We start from the raw sequence: 27,974 nt of genomic DNA, 5'->3' as shown, positions 1-27,974 counted from the left end.
TTAAGTAAACAAATACTTCCGTTTATTAAAACTGCAGAGGTGGAATTGGGTGCTTTCAACTGGGGTCCCCTGGCACCTCAAAACATTTGTATTTGTAAAAAGCACTAAGCAAAGCAGGAATAGAAAACAATGATTTCACAGCACTGACAAAATCATAAAAATCGGAATGATAGAAAAAAAAACACGTGTGAGATATTACGAAAATATTCCTGTAGGGTTTGGGGTGTATGGACCCCAGTGATTCGGATTAGGGCTAAAGAAATATGCTAAAATAGTTAAACTCTTTGCATCTAACCCTTCCTCCCTTCCTTCCACAGAGAACATAATAAACTGAGCATTCTATATTTTCTATAAATATGTTTTCCTTCTTTATCTAGTCTTATGAACCTTTAGAATATTAAAAGTATTAAAGTGACATACTCTTTCTCTTCACCAATATAAATTAGTCATACATTTCTGGTTAAGGTAAATAAAAAATACAAAAATTATCATTAATGCTAGATAAATGATTTAAACACTACAGAGTCAAATGTACTTATTTGGGTTTTAGGAAAATTGCACTGTGTTAAAAGCATAGTTTGCACCATTCATAAGTACAGAGCACATATATATCTTAATATTTAGTTGTAGTTAAAAATTAAATATTCTTAAATTATACATGCAAAGGCATAAGCAAAAACACGCCTCTTTAAAAATACCTTTCTTTCCTCAGCAGTGACTCTATCTTTGAACATTATGTCACTGCCCTCTACTGCTAAAAGTTCAACATTACAGTCCCAGAATCTGACCACAGATACATGTCAAAGGGCAACAGAGTCAAAAGCTAACTACTGTATTTCAAATTACATTAAACATGAGTGTTACAAAAACCAAACAAACAAGTATTTCAAGTGTTAGACTAAAAAAAATGAAAAAAACTATCACACATTGTTATATAGTTATTTGGATCATTTAGAGAAATCACTGTTTTACACGATTTCTGTGGTATGAAATCACAGGCATGCTTCTACTTGTTAAGTTAATTACAAAGCATTTCAGAGGCTGACTACACACCTATGGAATAGATATTATGGAAAGTTAGATCCGGGGATCTCGGAAAGCACCAACAAGAAGTAGAAGTAAAGTGGCAACAATGAATCAAACTCCAGCTGCTGTGCATATGGAATCCACTATGGGAAGGGGTTGTCAGGTGTGTAATTGAAACTGGCATCCAGGAACATAGCCAGAGTTCCCAGGGTGGTGATGATGACAAACAACCACAAGAAGAGACGGTCCACCACCAGGGCGATGAACTGCCAGTCTCCTGTCAGCTGCAGAGAACGCACACACGCAGACACAAAACTGAGTCAGCAATGTACCATAAGTAGGTAATGACACAAGAACATCGCTAGGGCATGTCTGGAACAATCTGTACTCAGGAACTGTAGGCAGAGTGAATAACAAGCTGCTTGACACTCACCGAGTCATCCGTGTCCTGCTTCTTCAGCTGCTCGGCCATGTATGTCACAGCAGCGATGGCTGACTTCAGATTGGGAGGGAGGATCAGACAGAAACTGTCAGTGTTGGGGACTCTCTGGAGCTGTACTGTGCTCTCACACCTGAAACACAGAGAGGGAGAACGTCAGCAAAGAAGATGCAAAAACAAAAATGAATAAAAGTAAAGTCACTGCAACTTTGTGGACCTTTTCTCATAACCCCCACAGGAACTTCTCCTTTAGAAGACTTTATTATTGAAAGATGAGACAATAATCATTTTATTTCTCAAGGAAACACATGTCCATTTCAAGATCTTTAACTAGCTTTTATATGCTATATGTTATGCAGCTTAAAAAGCAATACTAAGAGTCTGCAGTCATGCTCGTAGTTGCCTTCGTGTTTGCTAGTTTATGCTAACATGCGCACACTGACAATGCTAACACGCTAATGTGTAGCAGCTAGAGCTTTTTTTGACCCTTCACACTGTCTTAGGCTACGTTCACACTGCAGGTCTTAATGCTCAATTCCGATTTTTTGATCAAATCCGATTTTTTTTGTCTGCTCGTTCACACTACAAATAAAATGCGACAGCAAACGTGCTCTAGTGTGAACGCTCAAAGCGGCCCGCATGCGCAAAAGAAGACGTCACACACAACACGCTCTGTTTAGACCCAAAGCAAACAGTATTGTTTGACTGATGGCCCTTAATATAAAGACTTCAGACTTTACGTTTCCAATTTTTGCATACATAATAATTACATTACATAATAATGTAAATAGCCTAATAATTATCCTTACTGCTGTTTAAGAGAGGAGCGGTGCTTCAAAGGATAGTTGCAGATTTCTGTCAGAATCTGAAGATTATACAGTACAAATAAAATGTTCACGTTTCTCCAACGTTGTCTTCCCAGCAGTTTCACTGACATCTACACGGGATGGCCAGGAAGCGTTCGCGATGTCTTCTCAGGCGCTTCTCCGGAGCTGATAATTGGCATCTGTCTTGTGTCAGTTACGTAAAAGACGGATTTAATGCGACTTGACCGTTCAAACAGCAGTCGCTTTCTAAAACATCGGATATGTATCGGATTCAGTACCACATACGAAAGTGACCCAGATCGGATTTGAAAATATCGGATTTGTGCCGTTCACACTGTCATACCATGATTGGATATGGGTCGCATGGGGTCAAAAAAATCTGATTTGATGCGCTTTCGCCTGCAGTGTGAACGTAGCCAGCTACGTTCACACTGCAAAAGCACACAACATGCAGTGTGAACGTAGCCAGCTACGTTCACACTGCAGGCGAAAGCGCATCAACGCAGTGTGAACGTAGCCTTAAGCGTTTAGCATGTTAATGTGATAACATTTGGTAATTATAGCACAAGGCATTAACCCTCATCCTCTCAACATATTTAACATACACAGACTACCGACTGGGCTCTGTGTAGATCTCAACAATCATAACAGTTGCTACTACTAATCTGGACCATTTTGATTCCAATATAAAATAAATTGAATAAACACACAACCAGTCAGCCCAGCATGTCCTAGGTGGAGTTGTGTGCTTTTGACTGGTGTCCCAATTTAGAATCCATAATTAATCTAACCCCATGCATGGTTTAATATTTATTATAGCAATTACAATATGAGATTCAACTCAAAACCCCTCTTACTGTATAAGACAAAGAACAATGTGTTTCGCAAAGAAAGCACCTTCTAACCTGGAGGATATCTTGCCGCTCGAGTTTGTCACAAAAACACTTCTGTGAGAAGTTAAAAACTGTAGTAACAACCTCATAAATGTTTCAAAACCTGAGATTTATGCTGCGTATGTCACGAGTCACTGTGCAGCGTGGTTAATCTCTGCTAAAACAAAGCATGACTCTGTTTAGACACATCTGTCTTGTCTCTTTATAACATACAGAATGTGTCTTTGTGTGTCCTTGACCCAGGCAGGCTTCCTGCAGCTCCTCTAAACACTGAGTGACAGCAGCAAACTCCAAGCAGAGGGGTTAACGTTTACGTGATGCAGTAACATTTGACTTCTTCATTCTTTGTCTCACACAGCTGTTCCATGAAGCGAAACACATGTGCTGACACAATCTTTATATTTATATTAGGCCTCTTTTATTTTTGTGATAGGACGGTCGAACAGACAGACGGAATAACATGCAGGAAATGGACCAGGGAAGAGTCAAACCGCTGTTACAGCCATTCGGCATAAGGGTCAAACCACCAAATTATACTGAGACCCAGGCAGGATCTTTCTTCTTTCTTCTGCTCTGTAACTCACTTGCTTCGTAACAAACTAAACTTCATAATTAAACCAAAAGACTAGATTATGAAATGACAAATTTGAGGGATTTATGCAATCTATCTATGTCTATAAAATTAAGATTGTCACCTGTATTTTGCACATCCTTTGTATTAAATAAAGCATTTCTATTTGAGTGTGATGTATCCATGCCTTTTATCCCACTTATTAAATTTGGGGATGGAAAATGGTGGAGAGAGTTCATACCTTTCTTTTGAGAACAGTTACGCTGTGCTCCAACTTTTCTTTGCACCCACTAGATTCACATTGTTTTCATTCTTCATTATATGAAAACATGTAGATATCATGGATGCATATCATGTAACAGGCTGGCTGGGCACCACAGTGCACCTGTCACACTGGCACCATCACTACATATCTGCAGTCTATGTATATGGTCTATAGTTGTTCAGTGTGAGAGTCGATAACTAGCACCAGAATGAGGACGGCGTCAGTAAGGAAGCAGGACGTGTTACAGAAAGACAGCATGACAACAGATGGATAGGACAGTAAAAATGAATCAACTCCCATAGGAAGGCTGGTGCTGGTGTATGCATCCGTGTGTGTGCGTGTGTGCGTGTGCGTGTGCGTGCGTGTGTGTGCGTGTGTGTGTGTGCGTGTGTGTGGTAAGTAGTGGTCCACACGCCACCCACATTCCACAGCTTGTATTCATTACCTCAGATTCACGGAGTCCTCACTGTGACAAACACACACAGGCACATGTATGTACTGTACATTGGGACTGTAACTATACCATCATGTAAATATATCTATATTGAGTTTAACTCTTATTAGAGGGGAAAAAACATAAAAAACAAAATAAAAGAAATTTGCCCAAACTGCATGCTTGCTTCAAGATGTGGGAATAGAACATGTATGCATATATGTATGCATATGTATACTCTCTGTGAATGGTACTCATGGCCATTGATCAGTGGTTGTTGATCAATGGTCATGAGAATTTGCATAATTAAGATTAAGGAACTGACCTCCCAGCCCATTGTTCCTTCAGTGGGCTGGTTTCAGTCATTATGCAAATGTGCTGTTTATAAGATTTGGGGAAACCTGCAGTCAGCTGAGACTGAAGATGTCACTTGGATGAGTGACGAAACTTTTCTCCCACAAAACGCTACGTCCAGATGAACAGAATCAACTTTTGAACATGTATGCACTTTATAACAAGCACACAGAGTTTGGAATAGTATAAAGTTGTCTCATATCACCAAACATCCACAAAATTCTTATTCAAAAAAATTCTTATAAGCAACAAGTCTGATAGTCAACTGATAAGTGAAATCAAGTTACAGTGTGTTGCCTCATTTTTCACAGAACCGGATGAGGCAACAGACATATAGATGAATCATGTCTGTATTTCTATGATAGCACAGCCACCATCTCTCCCACATCTAACATGACAAAAGCCTCCTATGCCTCTATCACTCAGCACCAGCTTTCCCTTCCACTCATCTATTCTTCACTGTCCCTCGAGCTCCTTTCTGTGGGATTACCCCCTAATGCCAAACCTAAACAGAGGCTTAGTGGCTGGCGACTGTGGATGTGGGTGTGGGGCTTAGCTGGGGCTGAATGTGATGCTTTTGGAACAGGATGAGAGCTGTCCAGCACAAGATCTCATTCATGGGACTGTGAAGCTGGTTATGAGGCAAGACCCACGAGGCAAGGTACCAGCTGATTAGCCAGAATGAAGCAGGTAACATAAAGACATCATGTTTCTAAGCAACTACACTCTTTCTGGTTATCTTGAGTAGCTTATCTCACCCATTCTTAACTACTACCAATGACAGTATGAAGCAAAACATGAACAACCCTAAAACTGCATTATGACACGGCTTTAACATGCACACGCACATTCTAGTCATTTTATTAAAACAGTAAGCTGAGCATCTGGATTGAATTGTTGATGCATTTCAGAAAACATAAAATAATTACCAAAACTTGCTCAAATTCATCATCTGACAGTGATTATCATTGCACGTTCTGCAGTTCATCAGTGGTAATAGGTATTATAATGTTTCAGTCAGGACTACAGAAGCAGACCAGATTTGTGGAATCTCAGTCTCAACTCATTTGTATAGCGCCAAATCGCAACAACAGTTGTCTCAAGGTGCTCGCTAATGGAGATTTGCTGCATAATGCGGTTATGGCGTTAATGTCATTTTAACGAGATTGTTATAATGTTATAATCCAACTTGTGGAGATTTGAATATATATTCTGCATTTCAGTCATGCCTTTGAAGCATCCAATACATTCTGAATTAGTACGACAATTCAATTCTTAAAAACACCTTTAACACAATCTTATTAGATATGATATCAGAAGGCTCAAGGAGATGTGTTTACTGTTGCAGCCTTGACAGATCCTCTGAGCTTCTGCAATGATGGCTATAACTCTGCCAACTCCAGCACACAGTGTACTTTACTATAATAGCTGATCTGGCACCAGATCCAACATTCACACTTTGGCACACTCTACAAAGGAGATTCATGCCCACACTGGCTTTTATTAATGTTAATAGAAATAGCTTTCCCCATCAGGATCTGCACATCTCAGCTTAGAAGGAGGCTGAATCAGGATGAATTAGCCTCAGGGTCAATACTTCAGCTCTGTGGTTCTTAATATTCGTGACAGGCGCTAGAACTTTTTGGCAGTCTGTCTTTATTTGATGAGATAAACCAATACATTTAATCCCATCAAACATGTTACATTTTTGCCTGAAGAAAAATGAATATTTGTAAAAGTTTTCTGCTAGTGGAAAACTTTGTGTGGAGTCTGTCTTACCAACTTTGCTGATGTGCATAACACAAACTCCACTTATTTCTATTTCTTAGTTATTTAATGCCTTGAAAAAAAAACTGCCCGCTCATTTTTTTCACAACCATTCACAGACCTATTCGCTGGTTAAGACTTGTTTTAATAGTTAAAGTTAGAATTTAGCTTAGGGTTGGGGAAAGGTTTCACCTTTATAGTTGTGATGTTTTTTGTTTGCTCAACCTGTGGCATTCAACCCTAACCCTATTCTGGTGCAATATGTCTTTTTTTTTTAACTTATATTAAAAACAATTCACTTAAATGTTGGTTTTCAGGGAAACAGAAAATATTAATTCTAACTGGCACCCATCAAAATATGTTCATATTCTTCCCAAAAGTACGTTTTGGTTGCTGTCAGAATGGAGTCGGGGTTGAGGTTGAGGATCAATGTCAGTACATTTTGATTCAGAGAGAGCCTTACAGCCATACCTGTACATTTATATATATGTGGGTTAGAGTTAAGCTTCTTCCACAAACACCAGAGCAGGCAGTATCCACATGATTTCTGCACAAAATCTGAGATCTGAGAGGAGCTAATCAAAATGACAACAAGCCAACTGCTGTTTCCTGGCAATAAACCAAAGAAGTTTGAAGTATATTGGCTCAGCGATTGTCAAGGAAGGTTACAAATAGATGAACAAAGCTTTTGTGAATTATTAATACGAAGAAAATGAAGTAGATATTTTTGGATACTCATACAATTTCATTTAGACACAGTCACACCTCTAATAGATTGCTTTTTTTCTTTGTCATACCTGCCTCGCCAAGGTAAGACAAGATCAGGGTTGATCTTGCGAATGAAATACTCTCCTCCCGGCTGTCGCCCATTGTAGCTTTGAATAGGTGTGTCATCAGAAGATTCCTCTTCCAAAAAGGGTTCCTCTGGTTTTGGCCTCATCATGCCAATGTATTTAGGCAGGAAATGTATGAACACCTGAAAAATCAAATGGAGGAATTCAGTGGTTTCACAGAGGTTTGTACTTTTGTTTCAAGCTGACCCAACTTAACCCAAGCATAAATTACAACTTTATAGAAGGTATCTGTTTTACTCTGTGGCTTTACATGTAATGTCACTTTTCAAACAATGAATTCAGACAAACTACAATCAACAACTACTTAATTTAACACACTTTTGCAAAGTGCCTAATCATAAGAGTCAGCAAAAATTCAGAAGCTAATTGCTATTAGATTGTTAACTTTGAATGTCAACACTCATTCAATTGTATCCATTTTTGCCATCTGTAAGTGGTGCATTTTTATGTCCTATCCAACCAAATTTCATACTGACCTTTGTATTTTTATCATATGCTTACATACTTTCAAATTATAGAATTATAATGTGCACAAAACCCTTTTTAATGAATCTGTGGAACGTGGTTTAGTAAATTCTCACCTGCTTATTCTGCTGTTCTGCTATTCTGGTAATGCAGTTAAACATAATGAACCTTTATTCATTAATTATCAATCACATTTCATGTGTATAATAATAAATTAACACTATACACCCCTCTGCGTTTTTTGATAATATTAACGCTCTAAAGTTTAAGGCATCATATTTAGGAAAATTAACCCAGTATTTTTTGGGAGAAAGACAAAAGTACTACTTCTGGGGGGGAAATGTGAAAAGTTGTTTTTTGTTGTCTGTTTGCAAGACTTGAAAGAACAATTTTCTAAAAACACAAATGAAATATTCTGATTGGCTAAAATTAGGGTTGGGCGGGGCTAGGGCAGTCACAGATGGCCCAGCAGTGTAAATGTGAGCTTACAGTTAGAGAAAAATAAACACTAAATAAAGTCTTCTTAACCCTCCTGTTATGTTGGCTGTCAAATTGACCCATTCTGGTGTGAAATGATCTACAGTATATTGTGTACTACAACGTCTCTGGAGACTCAGTATTTTCTCCCATTTCATAATGAGTGCTGTCAGATGGGAGACAGATACGGTGACAGTTATTATTATCCCATAAAAAAATAATAATGTTAAAGAGGTTTTTTTAATAATTGGTGTCATGAAAAACTATTATATTTTATATATAGGTCTTTCCAGCGTACTTTTAAAAAAATGATTTACGTTTTTTTGTAAAAATATATTCTCATTGAACCATGACCTATAAGACCGTAACTAAACATGCCCTGGGTCAGGAACACAAAACACATTGCTGCACCTGAGAAACTGACATCACAGGACAGTTAAATTACATATAAAGTAACCTTTATGATATCCTCAAAGTTTAAGTATATTCATAAAAAAAATTATATGTGATCCATGATTTCAAATTCTTACATAAACATTTTAGATGATTATTAAATACCTTTCGGACCCAGCTTGGCATGATGTGTGTGCTGGGTGTTCGGTGATGCAGGTTGAGGACTACCACACTTAGGATGACAGAGAAGGTCACCAAGATCATAGTGAACATGACGTAGTTGACAATAATTGGGATGCCGAGGGAAGTCTCTGGGACCTTGTCAGCCAGCAGCAACATGAAGACAGTCAGAGCAATGAGGACGGAAATGGAAAGAGTCATTTTCTCTCCTGTAAAGAAAAGGGACAAGTTGACAAATTAATTATGACAGTAAGGTAGAAAACATTTTGTCTGTAGACAGTGTTATACTAACAAGAGCAGAATTCAAGACATTAAGGAACTTGCTATCAAGAGACTTGCTGATATTTATCAGACTCAGGCTGATTTCCATCAATTTCAGGGTTTAGCAATTGGCTCTAATCTGGTTATACACTGAGGTACTATATCAAACTGCTATCTTTTAGTCAGTGGTATCTTAGGCCGAGCAGCCTGCTAGGTTTGTTATACACTTGTAAAAACCCTGAAGCTTTCCGTTGAATATGTTCTGCTGTTTTGTTTGTTTTTTCATTGGCAGTGAAGCATTATTATGAAATGTGTCTGCAAAACGACAGTTAATAACAGTGATCCATCATTCACCTTCAATGTATTGTAGATCAATACAGTTCTTTAAAGGTCGCCCTGACTTACAGAGCAGCTCAAATTAGACACATGCTTATTGTCATGAGATTAGGCAGTTTTTCACTTCCTATGCTTGCTCTTGGCAATGATGTGTAGTCATAATGTCACAACATGTCACATGTGCTGACCTGCTCCAGGAGGCAGGTAGAAGACAAATATAGCCAACACGCTGGTGAGGATACAGGGCACAATGATGTTGATGATGTAGAAAAGAGGCTTCCTCTCTATGATGAGATAGAAGGTGATGTCCTCATACAGGTCCTCCTTAACGTTCTTTCTTGTTGGTTTGTGACAAATGGCCCATTCACCATTCTCTGTCCAAGGTGAGGCGCAAGGAGAAGAAGTTAAATGTAAAGAGGATTTATTCTAAATCAGACACAGTCTGGTAAATAAAAAATGAAGCCACTTAAAAAAATGTACGTACAGAACACGTAAAGCACAGGTGTCAAACTCCAGGCCTCGAGGGCCGGTGTCCTGCAGGTTTTAGATATGTCCTTGATCCAAAACAGCTGATTCAAATGGTTAAATGACCTCCTCAACATGTCTTGAATTTCTCCAGAGGCCTAGAAATAAACTCATCATGTGATTCAGGTGTGTTGACCCAGGGGGAGATCTAAAATCTGCAGGACACCAGCCCTCGAGGCCTGGAGTTCGACACCCTGTTCACAAAAACAGGACAAATACTGAAAAGCATCACTACGTGCACCAACCAGTGAAAGCGTTCTCATCTATTACAATCTCTTGGATCTCTTTGCCGTCATCATCCAGAAAGTATTGCAGGTCAACCTCAGAGGAATCATAGGTGTACGAGCGGAAAATCATGCTGCAGTTTTGCCAGTCAAATGGGAAGTACGCCACCTATAGATTGTTAAAGTCAACATATCATTTTGAAGATGACTCTCAAAAAAGCTCCAAGGAGGAACCGTCTATGCACTGGTACTGTTTCAATGGAAACGAGCTTAGACTGTACCTCTATAGAGCAGGAACTGCGGTAGATGGCGGGTGGAAGCCAGTTAACAGTGCCGTCACTGTAAACCAAGACGTTGACGTACAGAGCCACATCAAACTGGCCGTCATTACTGAAGGAAGAGAAACGTGACATTTATTGAGGCAAAGTATCTATCCTATCACAGCATCAAACAAATACCAATGTTGGTGCTGATCAATCTGACACGATGTGGCGTGTCCAAACAAATACTATGATTGGTTTGATTATAATCCAAATAGACAAATTAAAAAGTTCATCTTGACAGGAAGTCAGGGGATCATTGAACTTATTATAAATCATCCAAGAAGAAACATGATAGTACTACTCACTACTTGAGATATTCTAAGTCTTGGCCAAATGTGGTGGACCAACCTCGTCTTTAGGGCAGGCACTCTGTTAGTCATGATGCAAGATGTTGTAAGTGTGAGTGCAGTCAGGACACTCACTTGTTTATGAGGTAGATATCAGGTCGCCACACCTTGTTGGGAGGAATTCTCAGAACATTAATGTCGTCATATTCAGCTGGGTTCCAGGACAGCCTGTAGTCTGTCCATTCCTGCAGGGATGAACAAAAGGAGAAAGGCAAAGTGAATCACGAAAAAGAGTAAACAGCCGAACAGACAACAGGTGATGTCCCTGTCATTCCCATCTTTGATTCTCCAGCGTTTGGCAAGTCATTTAATCCCACTGACATAAACATTCACAATCAAGCACACATACTGTCACAAACAGAGCAGCCATCCTGAAATCTAATCAGCGAGGGCGAGGGAGTGAACTGAGACAGTGAGTCAGAGAAAAAGAGAGATAAAACATGAAATAATTTGTAGTTATGAAAAGTGACAAGTCCGTTTGAGGGCAGAGCGAAGGAGCACAGGAGAGAGGCATCAGAGCAAGGCTCACTAATGAAGATGAATGTTTTCATGCTCATACCAGATTCATGAACACGTTAGTCGTCATCTCGCCGTTCTTCTCATTCTGCAGTGGGATAATAACAGGGAGAGGGGTGGACGTATGTACATTAGTGATGCCACTATATCTTGTTGTGTATGACAGTACCATTACTTTCAGACCTCCTCTATTGAAACTAATCGAGACAGATGAGTGTGATCCTGGTTCTATTCAAACTCAGCAATCAAATTACATTTTAGGTAAAAGATAGAGTGCGAATGTATTTTAGACATGGTGTAGAAGCATACAATGCTATGAAGTAATTGTTTCCTTCCTTTCTTTAGCATATTTTTTTTCACAGTTACATATTTCCAATCATTAAAATAATTATATTATTAGATAAAGAAAATAAATACAAATTGTAGTTTTACCCGGTGCTATGTAAAGAAAAGTAATTGCCCCTTAAATCTAATTACTGGTTATGCCCTCCTCAGCAGCATGAACAGCAATCAAGCGTTTGTGATAACTGGCAAAGAGTCTTTCGCAACACTGTGTAGAAATTTAAACCACTCTTCTTTGCAGAATTGTTTTGACTTGGCCACAGTAGAGGGTTTTCAAACAATGCATGGCAAGTTTAAAGTCTTTCAAAAGCATCTTAATTGGAAATAAGTTCAGACTGCTTTCTTTGAGCCAGTCAGAGTTGGACTTGGATGTATTCTGGATCATTATCCTCAAATATGCTTCAGCATTGGACATTGTTCCACCAATTACAGCAAGTCATCCAAGCCCTGAAGCAGCCCTGGACCATCACTTTACCACTACCATGTTTGACTATTGGTACGATTATTTTCATGAATTCTGTTAATCTTACAACAGATGTAACTAGACTCAGACCTTCCAGAAAGTTCCATTTTTGTCTCGTCAGTCTACAGAAAATATGTTTCAAGGACAATGTGAGATGAGCCTGTGGTGTCGTTGTTGTTGTTGTTTTTGGTCAGCAGTGGTTGTTGTCTCCTCAGAACTCTCCCTGGATGCCAATTTTTGCTCATTCACTTTCCTATTGTTGAAACATGAACACTAAACTTAAATATGACAAGTAAGGCCTGCAGGTCTTCAGATACTGTTCTGGGTTCTTTTGTGATCTCTTTGATGAGTTGTCAGTATGGTCTTGGAGTAATTTTGTTAGGTCAACCAGTTAGAAATGGCTTTGATGTCAACGACTTTGTATGTCAATGGTTTCATTAGATCCTGGCATGTTGTGCTGCTGTTTGAGATCTTTTAGCTTACTTCATTTTGTCAGAGTTTCCATTTAAGTGATTTCTTCATTTGAGAGATCACGTAGGGCCAAGTAAGTTTGGATAGTCTTGTTACAGATTAAGAAAGGGATTTGGCATTTCATTTATTGTGCTGTAATATTTTTGGATTTGAAATAGCTAAAAATTTAGTTTAAACTGGTACATATAAAGCCAGCCCTATCCGGAATCCTTAACTGGTAGGATGTAGAATATTTTGTTTGCATGTCTGAGGGAATATTTATGTTTATGTTGTTCATTTACCAAGCTGACAAGCTGAGAGAGGGTCATCCCCACCCGCACCGTCACCTTATCCTCCCAGTAACGAGCTGGTCTCACTTTCATGTTGTAGTTTTCAAATAGCTTCTGATGAAGCCTTCTCTCTGTTTCAGAGGCTCCTGCATGAAGGCATGAATGCAGACACATAGTATAATGAAGAGAAAATGATAAAAAAAAAAAAAAACATCTGCAAAAGGAACAGCAGTGATATTAAGAACAAAAATGCAACAAAGAAAAAGGAAGGATGAAAATCTGGTGAAGGGAAGAAGTGGTAAAATAAAGAGAGACAGCAAGGCCTTAGAGATCCTATAAAACAAATAGATCTTTCAATGTGAAATTTTGCATTTTATACATGAAATCACAAAAAAAGAAATGGCACTGGAGTCACAAATGAAAATTCTGCAGTGGCATAGATGGCAGTTATCTCACCAATGCCCTTAAAGAGTCCGTCATCAGGCCTGTTGTTTCATATTTAACTATGCAACTGTAGTAACTGTGCAGGCTACTACAGTTACATAGTTGTAGAAAATTAGAAATGCCTCATCCATGTTTTTGCGTCTTCCAGATTTGTGTTTTACTCTAGTATTAGCAAGCAGAAGATGCAGAAATCTGAGCTCTTTACTTTACATTAGAAGAAGATTACCGGACTTTTTCATCTATGTTCTAAAGTTATCATTCTGTTCTGTCACATAACTACAGTGATAGATCCTCATATCAAACCTGGACAAGTCTCAAATAATGATGTCAGTGTGTGTTTAAGTGATCTCTGTGTGCCAACAGCTCTGTCTCTCATCCACTAGTTTCAACTGTGAATCTTACAAAACAGCAGAGCTGGGAATTAGTATAATGTCTATAAATGCATGTAAATGTTGTATAGCCTATTTTATTACAAATTAAAATAAAACATTGACCTTAGATCTATTACCACTTAAAAGTTTTACGTTTGTTAGATTGTCAGTCACTTGCATACTTTTGGCATGTTCAAAGGTGCTATAGAAGTAAGGTTTAATTGACTAAAAAAAAAGCGAAAGGCTTGAACAATTCTTAGTGTATGTGAGTGAGATAAAGTTCAACACAAGCAAGTCACATGTTGATTTGTGGATTTGAGTCACTGACACCAAACCACAGCATGTTTGCTCTTCAGGAATCACTGAGTCAGGCCTGCAGTGGTTTGAGGTTCAGTTCCCACTGAGATTAGCTACGCTAAAAATATCATCTAATCTATATTGTGGACAGACCGCTGCGCTGTTATGTTGTTCATACTCAAACACGTATCAGCAGGCTACTTATTATTATTAGTTAGAATTTACAATTATTCTGAATATCAATACTGCATTTGTGAGATATGGTCGATTTACATGAGCAAATAAAAGTGATAGATCTAAAGTTTATGATTATAAAGGGGCAAAAGACATAACAGCAGTGTGAGATAAGGCAGGATAGGCCCCAAAACACAACTTTATTGCTGGAATTACAGAATACAAACTTAAACCGGGAATATGCTAGGAGTCAAACTAACACACAGGCAGAACACACAGCCAGGGAATGAGGGAGAGCACGACAAAACACACAAGGAAATGCAGACAGGATAAACACAGGGAATCAAGGCAGAGTGGAAACACCTGGGAAACACAGCTGGATAATAATCTAACAGGCGAGTGAAGCAAACCATGAACCATCAGTTTTACTTCATGAGGATGAAGCACACTGTCAAAATAAAACAGGAAGCATGAGAAACACACACTGAGATTCAGACTGACTAACTACAGGGAACTGGGGAACGAGGGAGCAAGACAAGACATGGAGACACAGAGTGACGGCAAGAGAGCGAGGGACAGAACTGAACATACATAACAAGACATGATAGACTCCACAGGTAGGCAGCACAAACGCTAGGTCAGAGACCCAGGACCATGACAATCATATTTTTAACTATGCTTTTTAGGAAATCCATCCTTCTACTTGTGCCGTCACAGATCTCCAGGTAAAGTTTGCAGAAAGTGTCTAAAACTGTCAACGCAAATCTAAGCTGAAGATGTAGGATCTTGATTTGTATATGCATGTCATGATGTGTACTTCTTGTATACTTGTGCCCAGGCACCTAAATTAGTAATGAAATCTATAATGTCATCATACAAACACATTACACAAGTTTTACAAATACTGTATACTTAATGAACCGAGGCATAAATTAAAATTTGTAATCAACTTAATTTATTTACTGTCATACTGTTATACTGTATCCAACATCTGTTGAAAAGAAAGGATATTTGAAAACTGGAAATCAGCCTATGCTGGAGCTCAAACCAGGACATGAATGCATGTGTCAGATTAACACAGATAAAGGAGATTTCGCTCAACCCAAAGCTGTTTTGTTCTTAGTTTGTGTCCGTGAGGAGACAATTATGATAAACATGAAGAAATATTAATCAACATCAGTTTCTTAAATGCCAAAAGAATTGTTCTGAGGGAAAAAACAAACCAAACCAAAAGAAACACAGATAAAGCCATGTTAAACTTTCCACTAGAAAGGAGAAGATATGTAAAAAATAAAGTTTTCATAGGTTTGGTTCTTGAAAACAAAAATATAAAGAAATTAGGGGCGGCTCAAAACGTTTGCGCAGTACTGTAAATTAACTGCATCAGTAGAATTGTACTTAGACATTATTATTATTATTATTATTGTCATTTAATCTCTGTCAAGTTATAATGTTTTAAAAAGACAATGTCTTAGAAGTCATGTATCACAGAAAGCTCAGCATTAGGGACTCTTTCTTTCCAAATATGCGATTAAACAGCATGTGGCAAAGACAGAGGACAGACGGGACACGCAGGAGAGGCAGGGCAGGTGCTGGTGGTGTACGATGGGTAGCAAAGGTGACTGAGCTAATGTAATTGATATGTAGTAAGGGAATAGGATCAAAGGGATGGCTGAGATACCAGCTCCATCAGGGACAAAATTAGATTCTGATTAACAAACAATGATGTGTTAATGTGATTCATTATATGTTCCAGAGGAGAAGAAGGAGGCCACTCTTGTTTTCAAGTGGACAACATCTGTGGAAGGACATAAAATACAGGCTTTGTTCCCCTGGGACTGCAGTTTTATCGCTGATGAAACATACCTGTAAATTCTCACTGGCTGTGTGACAAAAGGTCAAGAAATGGCCACAATCATGGTGGAATTCACCTGTGCAGCTTTTTTTTTTTTTTGTCATTCATTTATTTCTTTTGCTTTTCACTCACATTATGGTGTCAGGAGGTCAAGGTTATTATAGGGTCTTTACCTTACTATAGGAAGCGCCTTGAGGGAACTGCTGCTGTGAATTGGCACTATATAAATGAAACTGACCTTGAGCTGAACCTGGTTAAATCAATTTTAATCATGATTTTAACGCCTAGCCTTTCCCACTCAAAAATGGGGGAATTAAAAAAAAGAACATCAAGAAAAAAAACAGGAGATGGAATCAATAGCAATTTAACTGGAGTGACAGGGTGAAGTTGTGGATGTGAGATACTTGTGTGTTATCTGATTTGACTGGAGCTGTCTGATTCAAATTATGCCTCGATTCCTCCACATGAAAACAGATTCCCTTCGATCCCACCAGGAAATAGTTAGCAGTTAGGACACATAGACGAATAGGAACACTGCACCGCAGGTCACCAGCAACCATGGTTGTTTGTTTTTAGTTGAAGTTAAAAGTTAACGGCAGTTTTCCATTTTTTTATGTTGTTCCTTTGTTTGTTTTTTAGTATAATGAACATTTCACTATGTAGGTTTTGATTTAGATGGAAGAGAAACATCATGTCTCTCTTCTGAAAATACTTATTAGTAAACATGCTGCTATTAGTTCCAGGAATGCTCATTAGCCAGATTTATGTGGCCAGATTATGCGACATTTAATCATCTTAGCATGATTCATCTTAAAATCTATTTTTAAACATCCTCAAACCATGAAAACTAGTGTCACACACTGGCATTCCTAAAAACGTCCTTACCAGTGAAAGTAAGGCAAAAGCAGCCACACACGAAGAGAAAGGTATTCATCCTCATGCTAGTGCTCAGGTACATCTTCATTTGTCCAATAATGGCAATCATATCATCTTCTGGACTCTTGTTAGCCAACCAAAGGCTCTTCTAGCAGCCACAGCCAGTCACGTCCCACCTTCACCTGGATACAAGATGAATGGTCACCCCCTAAAAGCTCAGGAAAATCAGTGCCCTGCTCCAGCTGGGTTACAGCTAGTTAACACCCCGAACGGCACACGCTCTTCAGCTAACGACCCTGTCTCCTGTCCTTTCGTCTCTTTTGTGGCCATGACTCTCTGGGTGAAACCATGACCTGATTGGATGGATGTGCTGGGGGGGTGCGCTTGTACTAGGAACTCTGAGGGGCAGGCACCTGTTGGTGCTCACCAATCTGAGGTTAGCACTGCGGGGATTGTGTGTGGGAGTAAGAGGAAGTGGAGGGGGTGGTATGGCTATGTGCTGTGGGTTATGACAATGGAGATATTTTTGGGAAGTTGATTGGGGGGTTGTCGGTAGGCGAAGGATGATTGGTGGTGCTGTAAAGCTGATGTGGGTCATGCTGTAGGTGGCTTCTCTGGCTCTCTTAACTTTTAATGCCTGCTTGATCCCTTCAGCTATTCATCTTCCCTGGTAAATCAAATCTTCTCTACCTCCTTCAGGCTTTAAATATTCATTTTCAGCCTTCCACCTTAGGGGTTGTTGCAGTCATACCCATTGCACTGTGCTGTGTGTGGTATCATCTGGCTGTTATATCCCTGAGTTAAATTGGTTTTCAAATATTAAGCAGTTTTCTGAAAAGGTGGACAATGAAAAAATTATTAAGCTCATTAGTTTTACAGGAATAGCTTGTCATCAAAGTTTTATTTTATGTCCTTTAAACAGGTGTGCAAAAGTATCCTGGGGGGAAAATGCAGTAATTTAAAGGCACTATGTGTGGAATTTTGACTTCCCAGCTGCTGCCCCCTAGTGGTGTGACACCAATAAGAGCAGTTTATATCCACCAAGACTCAAAACTTCATCCATATCATGCAGGAACTGAGCCCCAGGATCCAGAAGGTCAGTGTTTTTAATTTCAGCTTAATATTGTCTGTGTCCTTGCATTGATATAGAATCCTTCCAAGCCCATCTTTTACGCAGATCCACCATTTTTTGAGTAATCCTGAATATAAAGAGAGAGACAGCGACGAACCACCACAAACACTGAATTTATTGTCTAATTTTCCTACAAATCAAAAGTAGCAAAATCGATTATGCAATTTAAAAATAAAAAATGATTTTAAACCAAAACAATATTTCAAGGCCGTGCCTGTCAAAGACGATTGTTATTTCCATGTGCGTCAACGTTTTTTGCGTGACATGGCGTACAAACCCATCAACATTTAGAAAGGTCATCTCCACACAGAAGGAAGGAAGTGGCACAGAGATACAGACAAAAGCAGGCATCACAGATTTGACACTGATTAAGTCAGCTACAACATGAAGAGGAAGAGCAGGAGTGGAGGGGGGCTGCAAAGCAACTTGCAGTGTCACAGCAACCATAGACAGGCTAAAGTTTAATCCCTACAATATATGAGATTTGCAAAGTTGGGTGCGTAGAACAGTATCAGCTGATCTGCAGGGATTGTAGACTGGGTTTGACTTTGTGACCTCCATCAGTTAATGCTATGCTTATTTATATTTATGTTCATAGAAATAGTGAAATATATATTTTTTTACTGTTTAAAACAATGTTGATGTTCTGGTAAAAAAAACCTAAATTGATTAAATTATGAAATAAACTTGTTTTGAGAATCTTTCTAAACAGCACAAGTGATGGGGTTTGTCTGTTCTTTAGGTACAAATTCCTATAAAAACTATGGCTTTAGTCACACTGTGATTTAAGGAGCTGAAAATGAAAGGCTCTGCTTCACAGATACTGTGGCGTGATGAAATCTAGAATTACCAAACTTCTTGGCAGGAGCAGGGAGGTGATGCCAATACTGATGGAGAGGTCTTAGTAAAAAGCACCTCAGCATTGCTGATTCTGAGTTTGATGTGAGCTCGAGGCAAGAAAAGATGTGGATGAAAGTATAAAAATGGAGATGGATGTTTTTTGCCATAGAGGGCTGCGAGGACTACAAGCGTAATGATCGATGAAGCAAAGGCCCCCGAGTGAACTCCGGATTCTGCTCTATCTCTGATCCTTCGTGTTGCTTTTTACGAAGCTGATGTCTATATTTCAAGCCTCATAAAGTTCATCTTTCCTCCATCCCCTACTCTCTGTCTCTGCCTTTAAATTTCTCTCCTCTCAGTTGGGTCATTCCATCCTCTCTCCCTCATGCTGGTGAGCCTTTCCAGTGTGAAAACATAAAACTATAAATCAACAGCAGATTGAAACTTAAGTGAGGGGAAAATGCCTCTGACTTGACCTCCTCTGAGCTGCCATTCTCAGCGTGAATACATCATTCAGAATGACCTCTGTGTTTGTTTTTGTGCAGCCTGGCTTCTCAAAGCTACTCTTTCATAGAAGGTTATGTGTTAGACGGGAAAGGGAACAAGTGCAATTCAACCACTAGTGTAGCGATAACGTCACATATGGTGGTCTATAATACTGAGGGGCTATCAGTGCTGTCGCCAAGGTGGGCTGCCGTGGACTGGCAGAATTTCAGCCCCCAAATACTTGCGCTAATAGATCTCAGTGAGAGAGTGTATTTACACAGAGAAATAACAGGGAAGCCCATGCAGTAGTGTCCGGTGACCAGTGCCAACATGTGGGGATATTAATAGCAGGGTGGGCAGGTGATAGCATTCTGAGAACAGATGGAGCCTTTGATATTCTCCCCTCAGATCTCTATTTAAAAGACAAAAGCAAAATGAAAGCACAAGACCAAGAGGACAGGTGTGGTAAAAGGGACATGCAGCATGCGTGTGTCCAGACAAAACGAGGCACCGAGAGGCACGAGTCTTCTCTATTATTGGGAATTCCATTGGCTGTTGGTGCAGCAGATGAATGGGGTTGGTGTGCTGCTCCGTTACATACACCAATGCCTGAAATGCAGAGGATTACTGTGTCTGCAGAAATATACCGCAAAGCATGTGCCACTCTCCAGCACATTCTGACATGGGCTTGCAGCACGCTCATTATAGGGCCTGGTTTGTCTTGGTGTTTATGTGTTAACACCACATATGAACACCCAGTCCTGGAGCCACACTTCAAACCCTACTACAGCTAATAACAAAATAAAAAAATCCCACGCTGGTAGTTTATATTGTAGCATTTATACGCATGTATGGTATGCTAACATTGGTTTAGTAGTTACATTTCATGCAATTTCATCAATGCATTTATTATTTTTTGTTATTTTAATTATTTTAAAAATTTAACATACAAACTGTCACTGGCAACACATCTGGAATTAGGAGAAGGTTTTGGGCCAGATTAATCTTCTGAGGTAAACCTACCCTGACTAAATAGTTTGGAGACTTGTGAAATGTAAGTAGTTTTTCATGTGATGTACATCAGAATTGTTATTTTCTTTGTTTTCTTTTACAAATTCTGGTTGAGTCAGGTAGAGTCAGCATCGATGAAAATTATCGCCCCAAATTAACTAAATTTCACCATAGGATGATGGGTGTGTCCATGTCTGCAACAGAGTGTAACCCTGTTAACATTCTGGTATCCAAGTCCTTACAGTGGAAACCTAGCCATTTATTTTGGTTGAAGCCAAAACTGTTTGGGGTTTTTTTTTCAGCTGTTTTTGATTTCTGTGTGTCCGATTATTGTCTTTGTTTCTATAATGAGAAAACTTGGAAAGCAATTATATAAACACAAAAATTGCATATTGTAATTGCCTATGAATGGAGCTAGGGTTGGGGTTATCTAGACCATAGACCTTATTTAGTCCTAACTTATAACCCTAATCGTAGGCTTGCAAAGTACATTATATGAATTTGGGGTTTTGAAAGCTTTTCTCCCAAATCTAACAAACACAGTAAAAGTTTAAAATTCTACAAATCTAAAAAGAACACCATAAAATCCATATGGTTTGTCAGTTACTGGCCCTTTAAGTACTAGTACAGCTATAATTTAAAAAGGCATTGTGTGTTTTGTGATGAGGCAATGCATTGGAAACTGTACTTATTTTAACAGTTACAATTGTCTTCCTCTACATGTACATCAAGGGATTCGTAACTTCCAGCAACATGGTTCATGAAAATCAGACACCCCTGTGCTTCAGAAGGGCTTGAAGGGGTCCGTAGGGGTATGGTTGAAGCTAGCATCGGCGAAGATGGCCAGCGTGCCCACAGTGGTGAAAACGACGAAAATCCACAGGAACATCCGGTCCACCACCATTGCCACATATTGCCAATCTTCTTTCAGCTAAAAGAGGCCAGCGAAAGACAAGAGATTAAAAAGAGAAAGAATGGGTACGATAGAAAGAAAATGAATATAAGGAAAGGAAAACAGTGGGAAAATGGCAAAAGACAGACAGACACAAGAGACAAAAAGACAACAGTACAAACGTCAGAAATAAAGCCATGTTGTTCAGATAAAAAGTAGAGAGGAAGAAAAAATGGAAGGACAATAAACATATTAATGCTCTAAGGTTTAAGTAAATGATAGCTCTAACCCTAACCCTGTGATAATATGTTGGTTCTCCTCAAAAATGTCATCTCAAATCTTGACAATTAGGGGACAAAGAAAACTGTCATTCTAAGTGATATGCATTACAAAAACACTTTTGCTTGGTTTATGTTTAGGGTTAGGGGTCATCACTAAAGACAACTTAGATATTCAGTGATTAAGCTTTATCTGTTGAATGCTCGAAATGATCAAACCCTGCCCTTCACTCCAGATGTGACCTTGTGGATCTTAGAAGGTTAAACGTGCTCAAACATTCAAACTTACCGCTTCATAGTCTTTTTCAGCCTGCAGAGCCTCGGCTATGTATGTGATGGCCTCTATGGCTGACTTGAGCTCATCAGGTAGTGCAAGGTAGCTACTGGGGCCATCAATGAACTTCCTCAGGTCTGTGCATATGCCATCCGGCTGGTACCTTCATGACAGCACAATTATAATAATGTTACAGAAAAGTATCAATAATAAACAAAATATTGTGATGGTAAATATATATGTCTGGACGGATTCAGGAAAAAGACAGAGTGTCAACACCCAAAGACAACAAATGCACACGAGCGTGCAGAATGTAGCGATGTGTGAGCAGGTGTCAGCCCACGCTAATTAAAAGCTGTAAAATAGCTCAGCTTTTATGAGCTGGGCTGCGCGTCTCCTTTGCACTTTACTGTCAACCACAGAGGAATAATGAGAAGGTCAGAGGAGCTCCCCGGGTCCCCCTCTGCGAGTTTGTACAAGGCGCTGCCCTTCACATGCTGACCAAGCTGCTCTCTGTGTGTGTGTGTGTGTGTGTGTGTGTGTGTGTGTGTGTGTGTTTCTGTGTTTAGTTGTTGCCCTTAGTTACCAACTGTCAACTGCTACTGGGTGCCAGGAGTTATTGGGAGAAGCTAGTAGAAAGGTGTTGTGTGTACCTGTGTGACTCTGCTGTCAGTTATAAATACTGTATTAACGTGACAGTTCTAACTTTAGAGGTCAAGTTATTTTTCATTTCTTTATTTTCAAAACATAGAAAGTAAAAAATGTGTTACGTCAGTTAGTTACATCGCAAAAAGACAATCTTCGAAGGCACTATTATTGAACTTTATAATTTGCAATTATTATTTTATTTTATTTTATTATTATCATGTCTGCTTTCAGACTAGTTAAAACAAAATATCCAAAATGCTTTTTTACAATTGTTTACAATTACAAAACATTTTATATTTATACAAATTAATACATATGTAGTTTACATATTTAAATACATGTATTTATGATGTGAGTAATTTATTGTTAAAGGGTATTTAACATTGTTTTGAATAAATAATGCATGAAATTTTATGACTCTCACCAATAACCTCAGACAAGCCTGTTATTAGAAGTTAATTCGTCATCAGCACCATAACAATATGATCAAACAAGTCGTTAAATATGACCAAAATTTGTAATATATAGTTAGATTAGATCATGCTAACTGCTAACTGAAGCCTGCCTTGTCATTGATGAGTTACCGTTGCTATGACAATCTGGAAGTAAATGTGCTCAACTAAAAATCAAGAGCTCCCGCCATCCAGCCAAGAAGTAACGTACACGTGTGAATGCCCTGTTACTACTAGCACTATAATTATGAATGTTAGCCAGCTTTAACATCTGGTCAAACAACAGCAAGTGTGTCAGTCTAGTATCAAAAATGTTAATTGTACTAAAATGGGCATTGTGGCATTATTTCTATCAGTCTGCTCTCATGTGTCTGGATTTAAAAGCAAGAGAAAGACCGTGTTTCTAAGTTAGTCAGCACACTCTCGCACTAGCAACACAACAAGTCTTACACTTTCCTTCTTTTTCTACCCCCCAAAAATGTATGCTCCTGGAATGTATTACTTTCAAATATGTGCTCAATACCATGAAAAAAAAAACATAACTTAACAATTCATTGTCATGAACATAAAAACATTTTACTTTTTCTTGGCTATTTCACAAACCTCTGTTCAGATCAGAACGTTTCTTATGAATTCAACTTGTTATCATCAGGAGGATGGAATTCAGACTTCTTGTTGAACACTGATATAGTCTTGCTTCACACAGTTGATCATTTACATTACATAACTCATTCTATAATTTTTCGGTAATAATTATTGCACGGAATCATGCAGCATGTCCTTCAACAATGGCACATTAATTATGTCCTTGTTGCCTTCAGCAGAAAGACACACTAAGACCTCCTATACTTCTATGAACTTACGAAGTCATACAGCATGCAAGCACATCACAGCTGAAGTGCTTTTCTGAGTAGCATTGCTTAAGTTCCAGCCTAAAACTTTATGGATTTTCACCTGACATTCAATAACCTCTACAAAGGCAGAGCAGCTGCTTTTCTTATGAAACACCTCAAATATTAAACACCTCCTTTAAAAAACATTGCAAAAAACCAAAAAAGATTGACAAGATAGGCAGGTATCCACCAGAGGGCAGTGTAGCACAACGTTAAAAGTGGTAACCTCTCAGGCAGGACAGAGGAGACAGCTGCTTGGTATTCTTTGCATGAAATTAGAGGTTTGCAACGCAGCGCTGCCACCGCTGCTCATCCTGCGAGTGTGGCAGGTGAAGAATCTGTGACCTAAGAAGGATGAAGTCCTAACAGGTTGAGAGAGAAAGGAAAAAGGGAGGGGGAGACACAGTGTGGCCTCTTAACCCCCTCCTCCCTTTTCCCTCCTGTACGGCTCAAAGCAGCACTTCATCAGCGAGAAGTAAATGAGTATTCAGGAGACTAATTCAACTAAAACTGGCTGCGTCTGGTGCCAAGACATGCACTAAACCCAATTAGGAGAGGCGCGCGAATGTACGTGTGGACCCAAGAGAGATACTGCTGTCTCATCAAATTCCTCTAACAGAGCCCCTCCCCCCTCACTGTTCATTCACCTAGACAGTGACTCTAATGTGTCAGAGTCCATTTGGGTGGGTCATTATTGTTTTAGCAAAGATTCTTTCCCTCTAGACATATCTAATTTCTCCCAGGAGTAGAGATTGAGGGACAGCTACACTGTGAAGCAAACTTCATGGTGTATTGTGAGAGAAGCAGGAATCTACGTTAGTTGACAGTGTCGTATGGCTGATTGGGAAGACATACAGGTCCCCACCCTATGTAACTACTTAAGGAAGGTCAAAGAATTTTCATGCACAAAGGATCGAGACTGGGGTTACTGTACTTTAAATACAGAGTACTTTAAATAAAGATAAGACCTTGGCAGTAGTCATTACTGACACTCAGACATCTGTCACTGAATAAAACAAAGGTCAGAAAGACCTCACAGAAGGAGATCTTAAACAGCCAATCTGTTCCTTCTTTGCAACAGCTCCATAAATGATGATTTGACAGTTTAAGCTTCAGTAGAAAGGGCATCGATACAATATGTGACAATATGAGACTTCAAAGAAGATATTTTAGTGCATTTAGTAAAATATTTTGGCATAGCAAAAGTACATAAAGTATAGTGGATGAAGTAAAGTGCATTTAAATACAAACACACACAAACTGCCTGGATCTCTCAGTGTAGATGAAAATGGAGGAGGAGAAGGAACAGATGTGATGTGATAAAAGTTTATTAAGAGCAATGACAGATGGAGGCTGGGGAAACCAGGGCTTCAGACATAACCTACTATATGAACTTGAGCCTTAATTAATGCATTTAATGTGGAATCAACCAGTAACACTGGCAGCAAACCAGCCCCAGAGCATGATGCTACCACCACCATGCCTCACAGCTGGTACAGTGTTACCTTTAAATCCTCACCTTTATTCTAAACATGCCTCCTGTCATTGTACCAAATAGCTCAGTGTTTGTCTCATTGGACCATAAAACCTTTCTGGCTCGGCTTGTCCAAGTGAACAGCTGCAAATTTTAGTCGAGCCTTGTTAAGTTAAAAGACAATGTGGAACCTCCATCTCCGTTTATTAAACAATTTAAGTGTTTAATTTGAGTCTGTATGCAGACTTCTGACCGTGTGGAATAGAGAAACCTGAAAATAGTTTTTGGACCCAATTCTTTTTTTAGTTAGTTAAACCTTGTATTGGATTATGGGATGATACAGGCGTTTCACATGTGGTTATATACGTTGTCTTTTCAATTCTCTCATCAGGAAAACTGCCACAAAAAAATTAAGTATTTTTGTAAAAAAATGAGTGGGCTAAAGTGCATCCATAACTTTCCTTTACACATATTTTGGTTTTGATTTTGTTAAATAAATAATGACACTGTGTAATATGTTGTATTTTTGTCATCTGAGCTTGTATTTAAATATTTCTAGAACCATTTATAATTATGTCCTGATATATAGAACCTTAGAATTGAAACGGGGTGTACCTTCGTTTTCACATGACTCTAAATATGTGAGAATGTGGAGATGGTTCTCATATTCTGAATAAATGTTCTCAGGTAGTGTAGAAAAGCCCTTATAGCTAATGAACAGGGATCTTCTTTCTTCTTCTTCTTCTTCTTCTTCTTCTTCTTCTTTTTCCTTATTGTGAGCCAAAAAACATTGGATAGATTTCGTTGGCCTCACTGAGAGAATATATTATGCAGCACAATGTAATAAATGTGTGGACGTATAGGTGACAGAAGAGGAGAGGAATTACTTCTTGTGCTGCAGCTGCTGCTATTATGGTAGCATTTGGTATCTTTAAATATGGTGTTTGTCTGTTCAAGAGGCTCTGTGCTTTTAAACACTGTTGAATTTAATTCAAAGTGAAAAAAGCACCTAAAATATAACAGAATTTTAATTCGTCTTAAGTTGAGGTGGTAAGCGCTAAGGAGGAAACCTGAACTTCTATGAGTGCAAGGTTGTGTAGACACTAAAGTGATATATATTTGAATCCATTTCGACATGACATCAAATCAAATTTGTTTATTCTTAATGTATTTGATCTTATTTTACTGCACAAGTATTGTTTCTAAAGTAATATTTGGAAAACGCATCTAATGATATATATATATAATGGAATTAAACTTATATACCAGTATGTGATTCACTTCAAGAATCCCATAAGACATAACAGAGACAAGAGCAGTCGCTTCTCATCCTACTAATGATGAATGGAATCTCTTCATATCCATCTGTCCGGGTTTTGCCTGAATCAACAACTGTTCACCTGCTCCACTTCACACATGCTGTTTCTGGGTTCATTTGCTTTTTCTTCAAACATGCAGGCTAAACCAAATCCAGGCACACTCACAACCACGAGAGCAAGCATGTGCACGTATAAGCCTGGCTTTACCTGTTGGGTTTGGGAAATAAAATGGAAGAGTCAGGTTTCCGGATGAAGTATTCGTCAGAAGCTATGCTAATTGCAGTGACTTTTTTTTCCCGGCGGGGTACGGTCTCCAGAGACAGGGGGGTCTCCACCTTTGGCCGCAGCATGCCCAGGTAAGGAGGGAGCATGTGGATGAAGATCTAGGTGGAGAGTAAAGGCAAAGAAGAACAGAGATACTTTTACAATTCCCATTAAAGACATTTCGGCCAGAAGACTGTTTCCATGTGGAGAGATCCCCAGGTTTTAGGAACAACCTCACCTACTTCCAAGACTGCGTGGAGGGGGACAATGATCTGGTGAGGTGAAGACTCCAGCAACATTTAAAACACAAGGGAACAGCTTTATTTGCAGACCAACACTTTCGGCTTGTGGCCTTCATCAGGGTTGCCGAAACACCATGTTTCCATGCGCAGTCATTTATATATAGGCATGTTGTATACAGCACTTTGAGTACTCCGGGAGAGTAGAAAAGCACTATATAAGAATCAGTCCATTTACCATTTATCATATTTGTCAGCATGGCTCTGTTCTAGGGTTTTCCTGCTCTTCCACACATACATGCAAAGTATAAAGTGATAAATGTAGAAGCAGGAGCTGGGGTGGAGGCGGTGGCAAAGCAGCTTGCAAATGTGATACTGGGATTTCCTATTCCTATGAAGTTACTTAAATTTGAATTTCTGACTATGTAGACCAGGGGTGGCCAACCCGCGGCTCTCGAGCCGCATGCGGCTCTTTGCCTGGTTTCATGCGGCTCTTACGTTCATATCAAAGTTTGTGTTTTGATTTTTTTTATGTTGTTGTTTTAAAATGTGCGCGTTCGCTTCGCTTGAGTTCAATACGGTATTTTCATCAAATGCGCATGTGTGTGAGATGAAAATACCGCAAAGTTTCCCAGTAGGAGCAAGTTCGCCCTTAAAATGGCAGGAAAAAAATGCACAGCAAAAAGAAAATATGAAGATGAACACAGGACGTTTTTAACAGAGTGGGAGAGTTT

General features: G+C 39.1%; 2 protein-coding genes across 2 annotated transcripts in view; both read right to left on the bottom strand.

Moving 5' to 3' along the window:
* Positions 1-26: 26 nt before the first annotated feature.
* Positions 27-17,748, bottom strand: chrnb1l (cholinergic receptor, nicotinic, beta 1 (muscle) like). The gene is made up of 11 exons (XM_085402506.1): positions 17,048-17,748; positions 13,034-13,167; positions 11,520-11,564; positions 11,036-11,145; positions 10,572-10,680; positions 10,312-10,459; positions 9,730-9,915; positions 8,930-9,153; positions 7,373-7,551; positions 1,460-1,598; positions 27-1,310 (listed from the first exon to the last, which is right to left on the bottom strand). Exons 1-11 carry the CDS (start codon positions 17,145-17,147, stop codon positions 1,170-1,172), a joined length of 1,515 nt encoding a protein of 504 aa, XP_085258632.1. The 5' UTR covers positions 17,148-17,748; the 3' UTR covers positions 27-1,169.
* Positions 17,749-19,750: 2,002 nt separating this feature from the next.
* chrnb1 (cholinergic receptor, nicotinic, beta 1 (muscle)) overlaps positions 19,751-27,974 on the bottom strand; it is a 28,266-nt gene continuing 20,042 nt past the window's right edge. The window contains exons 9-11 of the mRNA XM_085400418.1: positions 26,945-27,120; positions 21,967-22,114; positions 19,751-21,438 (exon numbers count right to left, since the gene is read on the bottom strand). Coding sequence (XP_085256544.1) covers positions 21,292-21,438; positions 21,967-22,114; positions 26,945-27,120 — 471 coding nt within the window. The 3' untranslated portion in view covers positions 19,751-21,291. The remainder of the gene's footprint in view (positions 21,439-21,966; positions 22,115-26,944; positions 27,121-27,974) is intronic.

This window comes from Rhamphochromis longiceps, linkage group LG3 (assembly GCF_057381845.1).
Source record: "Rhamphochromis longiceps isolate RC_006_pf linkage group LG3, R_longiceps_female_GT1.1, whole genome shotgun sequence".
In the NCBI taxonomy this organism is placed as follows: domain Eukaryota; kingdom Metazoa; phylum Chordata; class Actinopteri; order Cichliformes; family Cichlidae; genus Rhamphochromis; species Rhamphochromis longiceps.
This window is presented reverse-complemented; position numbering and strand designations above follow the sequence as displayed.